This window comes from Embiotoca jacksoni, unplaced genomic scaffold (genome assembly GCF_022577435.1).
Source record: "Embiotoca jacksoni isolate LCO1_2020_lvr unplaced genomic scaffold, fEmbJac1.0.p SCAF_21, whole genome shotgun sequence".
NCBI classification, from domain to species: Eukaryota; Metazoa; Chordata; class Actinopteri; family Embiotocidae; genus Embiotoca; species Embiotoca jacksoni.
In genome coordinates, this window is record NW_027185352.1 from 1,685,593 (window position 1) to 1,699,311 (window position 13,719).

At 41.8% G+C, this 13,719-nt stretch overlaps 2 protein-coding genes across 3 annotated transcripts in view; both read left to right on the forward strand.

Annotated features, from left to right (window-relative positions):
* The window catches only part of golt1ba (golgi transport 1Ba), a 7,221-nt gene extending 916 nt beyond the window's left edge, over positions 1 to 6,305 (forward strand). The window contains exons 3-6 of one of the 2 annotated variants that reach the window (XM_069156365.1): positions 637 to 815; positions 1,000 to 1,081; positions 2,859 to 2,893; positions 3,848 to 6,305. In XM_069156365.1, the coding sequence (XP_069012466.1) occupies positions 637 to 815; positions 1,000 to 1,081; positions 2,859 to 2,867 (270 nt within the window). In that variant the 3' untranslated portion in view covers positions 2,868 to 2,893; positions 3,848 to 6,305. The remainder of the gene's footprint in view (positions 1 to 636; positions 816 to 999; positions 1,082 to 2,858; positions 2,894 to 3,847) is intronic. The other variant, XM_069156364.1, reaches the window with a different exon arrangement.
* Positions 6,306 to 7,133: 828 nt separating this feature from the next.
* spx (spexin hormone) lies at positions 7,134 to 10,285 on the forward strand. The gene is made up of 6 exons (XM_069156942.1): positions 7,134 to 7,196; positions 7,655 to 7,738; positions 7,897 to 7,954; positions 8,165 to 8,227; positions 8,386 to 8,472; positions 10,041 to 10,285. The coding sequence occupies exons 1-6, from the start codon at positions 7,191 to 7,193 to the stop codon at positions 10,103 to 10,105; spliced, it is 363 nt and encodes a 120-aa protein (XP_069013043.1). The 5' UTR covers positions 7,134 to 7,190; the 3' UTR covers positions 10,106 to 10,285.
* Positions 10,286 to 13,719: the final 3,434 nt, after the last annotated feature.

Below are 13,719 nucleotides of genomic sequence, written 5' to 3' on the forward strand. Positions count from 1 at the left end.
TTTAACACGGCGGTGAAGAGGAACATGTAATTTAATTACACGTTTCATCCTGATATATTTGAGTGAAAAGCTTCGATGTAGAATTCACTATTCATTCTCTCTCCGTGCAGGAAGTCTTCTGTCTTTGTTTTATTGGTTCTCTTTTTTGATTTTGCATCATCTTCCATCTGCCAATCAAATCCATGTTCATTACTGAGTCACATTTCAATCTTAATTCAGCTTCTCTTGAACAACTTTTTAAAGGTTTGACAGTAATCAGTGTTGTTAGTTTTACATTGAACAGTTTCAGTGTGTGTTTTAGGACTTTTCAGCGTTATTGCTCAGTTTAAAGTGTTTGTTAGGACAGTAATTAAAATGTAATTCAATGCAAGTAGTTACATTACTTTGATGAAGTAATTAAAATACTTCATTACATTTCAAAGGTAAATCAGTATGTCAGTATCATGAATGTTTGGGTCAACATCACCATGGTAACTTCAGCCCTATCAGAATAAGTGGCCGGTGGTGTCCTCACTCGTCATCTTGTCTCAACAGCGCCACCAGCTGTTCACATGATGCCGAGTCCAGAAACCTTCAGGCAGGATGTAGTAAAGTTTCTGTGTTCTGGTTTTCAACCGCCTGCCGTTTGCGCCGTAGATCCTGTTCGTCGCCGGACTCGCCTTCGTCATCGGGCTGGAGAGGACTTTCCGCTTCTTCTTCCAGAAGCACAAGATGAAGGCCACCAGCTTCTTCCTGGGAGGAGTGTTGGTGGTGCTGATCGGCTGGCCCATCATCGGCGTCGTGCTGGAGGTCTACGGTTTCTTCCTCCTGTTCAGGTAGGAGGAAACAAAGCGGTCGCACGGTTCAGGTGGAGCAGAAACAGGAAGCTGGACAAACACACCACGGGACCTTTACTCTGAAGGACGCCGCAGGGACACCGTGCAGGTCTGGACGCTGTTATGTGTCCACAGTAATCGTCTTTGTCTTTGTCTCCTCCCCTCGTCGCTGTCATCTTTGCAGGGGTTTCTTCCCAGTTGTCGTGGGCTTCATCAGGAGAATACCGGTGCTCGGCTCCATCCTCAACCTGCCCTTCATCAGCGCAGTGAGTATCAGGCGTTCTGCGGCGCCGCCCGGTTCCCGCCCGGTTCCCGCCCGGTTCCCGCTCTGTTCCCGCCCGGCATGGCTCCTCCTCCTGGTCATGAATCACGCTGTTCACACACCTCCACCACCCGGGCAGTCCTCCACCTGGATGTTCAGCTACGGATGAAACTGATAGACAATCAACACGAAGCAATTCACTAAATAACTCCAGTCTTGAGGACTTAACGGAGATCCGTACCTGAAAGGTATTTAGTTCAAAACATCCAGTAATGGACTGAACTTATAAAAGCTGACACAGCCGAGTTGGTGGTTTGTCACAGATGTGGAGGTGTTTGTGCTGCAGGGATATCTGCTGATGTTAGCGCGCTAACCAGCTCGCGCCGGCCCGGCCTGTCTCGTAACACCACTTTGTACCACAGGACGGTCAAAGTAGCGTGAAGTCTGTCCGCCGCCCAGCGAGGGACGAGGAGCTCGTTGTGATGAGGGCTGAAACTCTCAGGAGCAGAATGAAGAGTTGACAGCTGGAGAGACAGATGTGTAATCAAGGCGTCTCGTAGAGGAACGTATTCTCCAACGCTCCTGGTCTCCACATCGGTTCTCTCAGTCCTCTCGGGTCCTCTCGGTCCTCTCGGGTCCTCTCGGTCCTCTCGGGTCCTCTCGGGTCCTCTCGGTCCTCTCGGTCCTCTCCGGTCCTCTCCGGTCCTCTCCGGTCCTCTCGGGTCCTCTCCGGTCCTCTCCGGTCCTCTCGGGTCCTCTCGGGTCCTCTCGGGTCCTCTCGGTCCTCTCCGGTCCTCTCGGGTCCTCTCGGGTCCTCTCGGGTCCTCTCGGGTCCTCTCCGGTCCTCTCGGTACGAGCTCGGTACTCCTGGTTCGTTTAAGAACCGCGTATCAACAAACAGCTGATTAAACATACGAACGCTGTCAGTGACGTCACACCGAGTCGGACTGAAACTCTTCAGCCGGACGCTCTCAGGAGCTCTCTGGACCACCGACGACCCGAGAGGACCCGAGAGGACCGAGAGGACCGAGAGGTCCTACCGAGCTCGTTTGGACATTCAGAACGGATCTTTAATGTTAATGACATCACAAACTGTACTGCAAAACATTCTCAGTGTAGTTGATGTATTTCCTGCTCCGATGGTCTTCATAATGAGGAGATGACCTTTAACCTCAACTGCAGCCTGAACTGATTCATACAATCTAACTTTACAATCATCAGTTAGAGAAAATTAAAACGACTTCCGGCGTAACAGCAGAACAAGACGACGGAAACTCTGTGAGCCGGTGTTACATTGAAATCTGTCCCCCCTTCAGATTCTGTGACCCGCCCTCATGTTCTTCCTCTCGGTGTTCCTGAAAACTCTGTTGGTCACAGATTTCAGTGTCACATCGAGCCGACGGCTGGACGACTCACTACCGCCGCCTGGTGTACAACGTGGTATAGAAAAGGGCTTCAATGCTTTTAAATTACACCTGTAAATACACACAATGAACAGAATAGAATAGAATAGAATAGAATAGAATAGAATAGAATATATATTTTTGTACAGTGGCTAAATTGATTTTCATTGTTTTGAGTACAATGACAATAAAATCTATTCTATTCTGTTCTGAGACTGTTTTTGTCTCTGTCTTTGATAAATATATTTTTTTTAGTTTTGTGGCTAATTAACGTGCTCCGACGGTGCGGTGTGTGGGAAGCTTTGTTTTGAGGTGAATGTCTCTGTCTGTCTGTCTCTCTGTCTGTCTGTTTATTTATTTATTTATTTTTCATTAAAGCCTTCGTAGGGCTCTGAGGACAATCAGCAGTCGTGGTCAGTCACTGCCGATTTTCCCTCGCATGCTAACATCCCTAACACGCTTTACAATCCTCAGACGGGAAACTTTTGTTTTAACTTCGGGAGCTGATAATCACTCTTTTGATTTTTTTTTAATCTTTACTTAACACACTTTAAAGGCTCACACCACAGGTAAACACGGTGACTTTGAATTTAGCAGTCTTGAGACCAATGATGTTTTAGTTTTGTTTTTAGTAGGAAAATATATCATTTTATTGACTATACTTGCTCGTATAAAATGCCGTTTCCAAAATTTTGACCAGCTAACTAGTAACAAAAGCTAGCTGGTCAGATACTGGCATGTTAGCTAACCAGACCAAAACATTTGATAGTTTATTAAAGAAACATGAAATCTTGTCTCACATCGGACAGCAAATCTCATATGAAGCTGTTTATTCTCTATCAGAGTTACTCAGGATTAAAGTGGGAGATGGAGCAGATCATATTTAGTTGTTTCCCTGTAAAGAAGCTTCTGACTTCAGTTAAATACAACAATCTGACAGCTCATAAAAACATGTGTAAGTCAGGTGCTGATGATGATGGAGTGAGGAAACTTCAGCCGCTGACGAATGTTGCAGCTTCGCTCTGCTTCATTCACATCACGGCACCACTTACAGTTCACAGCTGAAGGAGCAAACTCTTAGAATTAAAACAAAGCTCATAAAATCAGTAAAAACAATCAGTTTTCAACTTGTTTTACAAAACTCCTGTAGAAATGAGCAGAAGGGTGCACTGCCGTCTGCCCGTTCACCTGCGGTGTTCCCCTGAAGTCATGCATGCTCTGCTTCAGATGACTCCTGCTCTGCAGGATGACGGCCGGCCGGCCGGCCGCCGCTTTAATCACGCCGACACTTTGCATCTCATCGATCATGCTTTACACCAGAACAACCACCCGGTGATACTGAACACACTTTCTCTGTTTCCTTTCAGTATGTGGACAAAGCGGGCGAGAGCAACACCATGGTATAACAGAGACTTGTCCTACCCAGAGACGGCTGTGACAGCAGCTTTACAGAGTACAGCAGCTTTTATAAAGCAGGACGGTCTCCCTCTGCGCTGATTCAAAGCAGGTCAAATTAAATGTTCAGATTTCTCCCATCAGAAGGCAAAGACTGTCTGTCTGTAGTCTCACACCAATCAAAGGTTCCCACAGCGAGTCTGTTACTCAGGATGGATTACTGAAGTCACTGGTAAATATGTCCAACGTGACTGATCCCGTCACCGTTTACTGCATCTTGCATGGAAATGGAGGATGAAACTCCCGCGAGGCCTCATCGACTGTCGACGTGAGTTTCCTCCTCGGTGGAACCAACAGACTAAAGTGGCCTCCCTCCACCAGGACAGGAAGTGAGCTGCCAGCTCGTCATGTTGTCACGTTTCTGTGCTTTAACTTTATTTGGACGAAAGCTTCTTTTTTTGTCCAGTATCTTGTGTCTCTGCATCTCCTCCATGTTTCTTTCTGTCTCGCAGCTATTTGTGTCTGTTGTGATATTTCCTTTGTTCCTCGTGGTTTCTGTTTGCGGTTGGCTTCCAGTATTTCTGTGTAACTTGTTTTTTAAATGACTAGTGCTTGACTCCATGTATTGTGTGGTGCTGTGGGATCATACCAGTGTTTCTTTATGTTTTCCCCCTAAAACTACTAAATGTGAGTCGTATTAAAGTGCGGTCACACCAGGATGACGATTATTTGAATAGAAACTTGTTGATGTCTGACGACACCCGAGCTTATCCTGCAGACTTCTCTAGCGGTTTTATAACTCTCTAAACCATGTTTCTTTGATAAACCATTTTACACCAGTAAAACTGGATGGTGCAATTCTAGAAATTACATGTTTTATTCAACTATCAGTTTTTGAGGAAACAATTATAAGAAGATTGTTTTCTATAAATGAAATGGAGACATATTAATTAACATGCGATTCAAGTCACAAATGTCATTTGTTGATACTGAATGTATCAGTAAAATGTTCTCTGTTTTTTTTCTACCAAAATGTCTGCCGTTGCAGCACTATAAAACTTTTTCATGATTCGGCACCGGCAGCTGTTGATTCATGTTTGGTAAAGACGGTCGGTCGACTTCATTATAGTGACTTTAGACACTGTTTTATTTACTGAACATTTAATCGACCCATGACCTTTAATTAACTTCAATCAAAGCGCTTTTGTTGCCCACAGACCCGTCTCAGGTGGGAGTTTTGTGTGTTTTGTGCGCCCACCCTCCACCCCAACCACCTCCTGCCCAGTTCAATGAGGCTCATAAATGTGGCCCTTCATTTGTTTAAGAAAAAGAAGAAGAAGAAATGTTGTCGCTGAACATAATCAACCGAGCAGTTAACCGAAACATTACTGGGAAAATCAATATAGTTTTATAGGAACGTAATTTCTGGAGACGGTGTTTGATGATGCAACGTGTATAATATCATATATAATAGGCTTGTATGAATTGTAAACATTCACCAAAGTTGACCTTTATGTGGAAGACGCTGACAGGTAAACTGATGAGCAACTGAGCTGCAGTGATTTCATTTCTCTCCAGCTTTAACTGATTTAAAACACCGGTAGGACCTTTCTTCAGTTTATTTCCTCCATTTGTGGACTTCTTATCTCCCAAGCAGCCACTGGTTTTTACTTTGTTTTAGATCACTGCTAGCAGAGAGGGGAAACGAGCAGCGTATGAATAGTATGTCACAAGAAATATAATCTGGATTTAAATTTAAAGGAGAAACGTCATGCTCACTGCAATGGATGATATGATAAGTGGAGCTTATTTTCATAGAGCTCTGAAATGAAGTGAAGCCAGTGTCTGTCTGAGGTGTAGAGAACACATGTAAACATGTAAGGTATGCTGTGGAGAAGGATCAGTATAAAGGTCACGCTACTTATTATTCCAACATGGGTCTGATTAAAGACAAAACTATGACAATGAGACCGAAGTTGAAATAAATAAATCCTAAAATGGAGTAAAACATGAAAAACACTGGTGTAGTCCTGAAGAGCAGAAACATCTCACTTTAATAAGTTATTTCAAACCTGAGAACTTTAACACTATCAGCTGTAAACCGTGAAGCAGCTGCAGCTTCACATCTGTGTAGACCTGCAGGTTTTTATTTCTAAATGAGGATTAGATTTCTCTTCATTCATCCCTGAATTGTCTGGATTCCTTTTTTTCTCTTCACACAGGGTTTAAAACTTCAAATCTTCCTTTTTGCATTTTGTTTATGGAGAAAAATCTTCATCCACAACTTGGGCCACTGCTGGCTGAGTGAACGGACTCCTCAGCTGAGAGTCTGTCCAGAACATCCAGAAAACTGAAGTTACCTGTGAAATGAGAATGTTTTGCTGTATGGCGCTTTTGTAAATATACTATGAAAGTACGCTTTGTAACTGATCCATGTTGTTCCTTCTCTTTTATTCTTGTCATCATGGACTCTTTACTTTTTACACGCAGCAAAAACTCAACGTCACTTCTGATGGTGCACTGTTGTTCAGGAAAGGGTCCAAATTTAGATGTTTTTTTTAAGGCCTTCTTGGGAACACTTATGAACATTATTAACTTGTTATTATCAATCGGTAGGTTTTAAGACCACTTGCTTTGTAAGCCTGGATTTAATTTAATTAGCGTGGCTTCAAACACAGTTAGATTTCAAATAGACCATTATAAACAAATCATAACTTTTATAGTGTGTGTGTGTGTGTGTGTGTGTGTGTGTGTGTGTGTGTCAATAACTGAAATACAGTGCCCTTCCTCTCATTCCCTCCTGCAGGATGATTCCTTTCATTCCTGGCTGTGTTGCTCTGATTCATAAAGTCGAGCCCTCATTTCTCTGCATTGTGCTCCAGTGAGCAAGCTGCAAACATATCAATATCCCCACAGAGGGAAATATAAATATTGCTGCTCCTATCAGCGGTGCCATCACGGTGCCCGTCCACGTTATAAATGAACAGCCTTCACCTCCAACGTGACTTATTCTGAAAAACTACCGCGAGAAGCAGAAAGTGCTGATGGCAGCTGTTTTAATTCAGAAGTATTTACAGTGTACTCCAGCTCTGAATGGACGGAGCGGGATTGATCGATCATTCACTCTCCTAACTGCCTCCGTTTCATCAAACTGGTGTGACCTATCGCTGCTGGCATCATGAGGGAGCGACGCGCGCACAGTTCCCGCCCTGAGGATATAAATGAAGGAAGAGGATGAACCGCAGGCAAATGCCCTGAACCTTTTACTATCTCCCCGACTGTGCTGGACACCAGGCTCACCGGACCTCCGACACCATGAAGGTAGGAGCAACGCGCGCAATGTTTGGTTTAATTAGGTGGACAAATCTGAGCAGGGACCGATTTGATCTTTTTTTTTTCAGGTACTCTTTAAGTAGTATCAAGACAAAAGTAAAAAAAGAATACATCCTTTCTCAAGAACTAGATTTAATAAAACAGGTTTATTCGTGTTGCTTTACGATTCAACCGTTTTTAAAGCGTTTTGCGCATCATGGCATCACCTGAAAAAAAACGTTATTTTTCTAAATGTGGTTCATATTCATAGTTATAATATTTGGCACTTAAGTTTCAAAATGACTGATGAATGAAATGCCTGTGAAGAGGAGACCTGGTGCACTTATCCTGGCAGCAGTGGCTCTTTACGCACCAAAACGCACGTCCGAGGGAGTCTTCTTCTGTTGCTGCTTACAAATTATGAAAGACATTTGTTCCAGTTTCTTTTTTTCCTTAATCTCCTGCAGGGTTTGAGGACCATGACACTCACTTATGTTCTCACCCTTTTACTGTTGGCGACTTTTATCTCGCAGTCGTGGAGCGCACCGAAGGTACATCTGGTTTATTTCACTTCATAAAACTATTCAGTGATACTTTCACTTAAAAACGGAGGAATAGTTGTTCATAATCTATAAGTGAGGAGAACAAATAAAAAGCATGAATGCAGCTTTAAGCCAAATTAAATGCTCGTCCCTGTTTCCTCATTAAGGGCTCGTTCCAGCGGAGGAATTGGACCCCGCAGGCTATGCTGTACCTGAAGGGCACGCGTACGTATTTACCTGCAGATCACGTGCTTGTTATGGAGCCCCAAAGCGTTCAATATTAAATAAAAAGGATATTATTTTACAACAATTTGTTTTCATTCAAAAGTAGTTATCTGTTAACACAACAGTGTTTGTGATTAAATACAAACAGCTTGAAATAAGCGCTTTTATTGTGAAAATAATTAACTGACTTTTAAACCCCTTTTTTTTCAGAGGGAAGGAGGTTCATTTCAGAGGACCGAAAAGAAGGAGACGTCTATGACACGCTACACTTAGGTACAACACAGTTTACTAAATTAGTTTCTTTAGATAAATACATTTTGAATGTGATTAACAGGAGAGTTTCCATCTTTGTGTTCAGTCTGGTTCCTGCAACAGTCCCTGAATCAGCTCTGTCCCATGCAGTCAGATAATCTGTGTTTGTTCCCTTTCAGAAACCCGCAGTCAGAACACAGAGAAGCTGAGTGTGGACCCGGCTGCCACCGTCCTGCTCAACTTCCTGCAGCAGACCAGAGAGGGAGGTGAGCAGCATCTGGACCAGTTGACACAGCAGCTGGAGCAGATGTTTCCTTTCAGCAGAGACGGCACAGTGACGTCCAAACCTAGATATTCTTACATCCTTATACATTTCAGTTGGTGAAAGCTACTTCCTCTATATACAATATATATTTTAATTGCTTAATTTCTGATATGCATCATCAAACAACAACAACAACAATTCTGTCATTCATTGCCACACTTTTAATGACACTCAGTTGCAGGTGTGTTATTTGTTGAGGTGCAGGTACAGCTAAGCCGTTGCTCTAACCACTGTTCCTGGGTGGCAAGTTTACATACAGTAGTAAATAATGTATATTTCCACTGTTTTAATTTAATGAAGTCAACATTATAATAATTGTTCTGGATTCCTCATCTAAAGCGTGATTGCTTCATTTTAGTTACAAAGCCCTGCAAGTGTTTATCAATTAAAGCCTTGTTAAGGAACAAAGAAACACTGGAGGGCTTTTAATATGAAAGGGACACAGTTTGTCAATAGTTTGAATAAATGTGTAATACAGTAATTTAAACAGGGATGACAGTAACGTTTCCAAACAAGGCTTTAAGTTGACGCAGTGAATCAATCAATACACCTTAAATGTCAATCATAACTTTGAACGTTTCATTTGTTTTTATTGGCTCTCTTGCATGACATCATTAGAGATGATTGGATCTTCAAGCACTTCAAAATGTACATATATTTCAACCAGATTTGTTTTTTTAGCTAAAAGACATCAGGGAAGAAGGGATGTTTTTTTTTAAAGTTCATTGTGGTGCCTGGAACAACCTCCAATCAAAGGGTTAGAGCAGCATGAGTGTTGCCTGTGGGACAAAATTCAGGGCAAAAAAAAGTATTCATCTTTCTGCTATTCATAAAGCTGATTTCTCAGCACGACCCAAAGAAGCATATTCATATTTTCATCAACTCAGATCTTTTCATCTCTTATGTGGATGAGACAGCTGGACAGACTGAGAGGACATTGTTTGTGGAAGTTAAGTGTGGAAGTCAAACTGGAACTGTAAACATTTGGGGAGTTATGGGGACAAAAACAGGATTTAAAAAATATCAGATTTAAATGGGGCCAAGGACATGTCGCCAAACTCCAAGAAGGGGATTTCTCTTTTGGTAATATTGGTTAAATATGATGTTTTTTTTTATATATTTGTGTTGTTTTAATAGCTTTGAATTAAAAAATACGTGGAAGTTGCAGAGGGTTCCTGCGCTCATCGAGACATCAAATTTCAGGATCTTACTAAACTTTCACATGAAATTCAAGTAACATAGTCTTTGGTAAAAAAAAAAAAAAAAAAAAAAAAAAGCATCAGGAAGGTCAGGTTTCAAATGAAAATCTGACTATTAATCCAAGTACTGCTACACATTATCAACATGAATCCCTGATTTGATGCAGCAGAGAGCTTCATGAGCCGTCTCTCTAATCTGCAAACTTTTAAGGAAGTCCTGATGTCATGAATTCTTTTGTTTTGTCTTTCTCCTCAAGATTTTTATGTTTTAATTTCATGATTTAATGTTTGTTTCCTCTGTTTCCTCCAGCTGATGAGAACCCAGACGAGGTGTATTTCCAGGAGCTGCCGCTGTGGAAGCGAGAATACTTCTGATGTTGTCGGGGAAGCTGACAGACAGCATCATCTTTTGGAAGGTCCTGTTCCTGTCGGTTCTGTTCTTGTCGGTTCTGTTCCTGTCGGTTCTGTTCTTGTCGGCTCTGTTATGTTCTGAGTGAGAACAGCTGTTTTGTAAATATAAATTCTCTGATGACGTTTGAAATGTGATGTTTTAATAAAAAGAGTTGAATTCATAGCACTTTGGGTTTGAGATTGTGTGGTCTTCAGAATTTTATTTTATCACTATTATGATCGCAGTGTCATGTAAACATACAGCATTAATAATGTTTCAAATACATAACAAGTACAAAATTAAACAAAGTTTCATGATATGAATGAAAATGAAGGATACGCGTTTTTAGCCTATGTTCAACTGTGTAGAACAAAACTGAAGACTTTCAAACTGAAATAACACAAAAGAACTGCAGTGGTGGTTGAAAGTTTGTGAACTATTTAGGAATTCTTTTTTATTTCTGCATAAATACGACCTAAAACATACAAGTCCTAAAAGTAGACAATTCAATTAAATAAAGTTTTTTCATTGATGAAAATAATCCAAAATTATATGTGAGTGGACTTTTAGTATTAGCATGTAATTTGAAGGTGAAGGTAGACTCAAGTGTTTCAGTCAGTGGGATGATGATCAGGCGTGAGTGGGCCTGTTTTATTTAAAGAATAGAGATCTATCAAAGTTGATCTTCACAACGTGTTTGTGGAACTTTCACGGCCTTTTCCCCTCCAGCAAAGGGAACTTTTGTTTTTCTGTCTTGAGCCTGATGAGATGATGTTGACAATGTTGATTGTAAGGAGGGGAAGGTTGAAGGAAGCTGGAATCTGGAGACAGAGGAGGAGGTGATGAGGTGAAGGGCTGAGCACTGATGACTGAAGGCTGGGTGGGCTGGAGACTGGGGACCGAGGTGGAGGACTGAGAGCTGGGACTGAAGAACGCTGGAGCAGCAGGACGGGAGCAGGACAGACTGGAGCAGGGGACGGACAGGGTGGAGTGATGAACAGAAACCAGGCAGAGCACGAGGAGCAGAAAAGACTTGAATGGCTCTCAGCAGCTGACCGCGGCCTGTTTCCACTCCAGGAGACTCATCAGGCTGCAAGTAGCTGCAGGACGGAGGTATTTAAACAGGCTGGTCTGATGGGAAGAGTGAGTGCAGGTGTGTGGCAGCTGATCAGCAGCAGGTGAGGCGCAGGTGGAATCTGGAGGGGCGGGGCTTAACGCCCAGGAGACAAGCAACATGTTAACAAATACAAACGGACAGGAACCAATGAAGCCGTGAACTAACATGAGGAATGTTATTAGTTGCCTGTTAAAAACACAGGTTTGGAGTATGGATTTTTATTAATTTATTTTATTGCATTTCTGCTATTAAATAGGAGAGAGTGACAAGTGACGGACATCTGGTTGTGGAGAGCGCACAGAAGAACACAGTTGGTGTTTAGAGGTCTCAGCCATGCTTGATTTCCATGTGTCTGCTGAGTAAAGGATGCACCTGTCAGCTTGTGGATTGAACCTCTAACTCACTCTGGATGACTGGAAGTCAAAGACTTTTTGTCCAAACAGGACAAAGTGCTGATGGTGTTGGTTGAGCTGCTGATCGGGCTGCTGGTATTCAGAATAATTTGTAACTTTGCAAGCATTTATTTCTTTGGTGTGTAAGTGATACCCAGTTGGCTTTTGTCTTCTGTTTTGTTTGTCGAAGTCGGATGTGAATTAAATCGGTTTGAATGAATATGGAGTTTTTTGCATCGACCGGTGTTTTTTGTTAATATAGAGAACTTTATCTAAAATTAGAGTCAGGTAAAAGTGGGAGGTTTTTGTTTTTGGTTGGAGCTTTCTGGCCTGGCTCCACCAGACTGTCAATCACAGCTTTAGTTTTCATGGTTGTTTTTGTGGTCTGGAAACCCTGTTCACACTAACGTTTGCTCAGCCACTCTGAAGGTTGAGCCAATCAGTGACCAGTGTCGGTGGTTAAGTTCAATGATGTTCAAGTCAATTGTTTTTTTCTAAATGTAGTTGCAGCAGTGGTAGACTTTTTAAAGTTTGTCAATGCCGATTGGTTAAAGGCTGCATCAATAGTTTACAAATCAACCCGAAGGCCACGCCCAGTAAGATAACTTGAAATGATTCCCTCTGGAGTGGAGCCACATATTCACGCAGTAAATTTGTCGGGTCGCAGTGACCTCAATCTTTGACTTTTGATCACCAATATCTTATCAGTTCATTCTTGAATCCAAATGAACATTTTCACCAAATTTGAAGAAATTCCCTTAAGGAACTTTAGAGATATCATGTTTACAAGAATGGCTTATAGTGACCTTGACCCTTGATCCTTGCCCACAAAATCTATTTAGGTCATCCTTATTACCAGGTGAACCCTTTTGCCAAATTTGAAGAAATTCTGTCAAGGCAATATCGAGATATTGCGTTCACGAGAACCGGATGGACGGACGGATGGACGTACAACCCGAAAACAACATACAGTGTTCCCAGACAAAAATCACAGCAAAGAAAACTGAAAGCGTGAGCAACAGTCTTTCAACACCAGGCTGAGGAAATAGTAAAGAAAGAAAACTCCTTGAATGAGTAGAATGAATGAATGTGTCCAGACCTCTGACTGATACTGTGCATTTCTACATCTGGTGTTTCTACATGGCCAAAAGTATGTGGACAAATCTGCACACACAGATTAGGACCAGAGCATCATACGTTCCAACTAACTGTGATTCAGGCAACCTTAGTTAGGGTTCGGGAAAGTTGATGGTTTTATTTTATGTTAATAAAAATGTTTTTTGTGATTCCAGTCATTGCAGACTTTCCTATGTTAATAAAACCATTTATCTTCCCACAAATTGAAGTGCTGTCATGTGCGTAAAGACGAACATAGCAAATCTGAACAATGCTGAAGTTAGTGTGTTGAATTGTAAAATGTTATATTTGGTGGGAACACATATATAGATATTGTCATTGAATATGTTACAGTAATGTTATTATATTTCAGAGTCAAGGCTGCCATGGCAACACATTAACTCACATGGTTTTGAAATCGCATGTGTAACTATCACACATGGTTGAAATGTTTGTGTCCATGTAGTTTCCATGGTTACAACAGACTCATGAGCAACTCAAGATATTGCAGTGTCACATGAAAAACACATAACTCCATTTTGGGGAAGTGTCATATTTTAATTTCAGCTCAGCAACCTTTTGATAAGCAGAAAACTAACTACAGATGCACACTTTTCCTTTAACACTATCCATATACGAACATGTGTATGTAATGTATTACATGGAATAGTAACACATATTGACATAATCATCTGACCTGCTCCTCGATAGAAACTAGACTGTATTTCACTATTATTCGACACAGCTTCAGCAAAACCTCCAAATCCATCAGAGAATGATGAAATATCTCCCAAAATTCACAGGCCTCAAACTCACATGGACCAAAAAAAAAAATCACTGACCTTTCAAGAAAACAGTAAACAGATAATTCAGGTTCGACACACTGTGAATGGTTATCAGGTGGACACATCTACAGGAGGTACGAAAACCTTCCTTTTCTCTGAGCACCTGTTCAGTAAAGAGACGAAGTTGG

Coding starts and splice junctions, on each gene's coding strand:
- spx (XM_069156942.1), top strand. Junction 7,739..7,896: donor AGTCGTGGAGCGCACCGAAG/GTACATCTGGTT, acceptor TTCCTCATTAAG/GGCTCGTTCCAGCGGAGGAA. Junction 7,955..8,164: donor GCTGTACCTGAAGGGCACGC/GTACGTATTTAC, acceptor CTTTTTTTTCAG/AGGGAAGGAGGTTCATTTCA.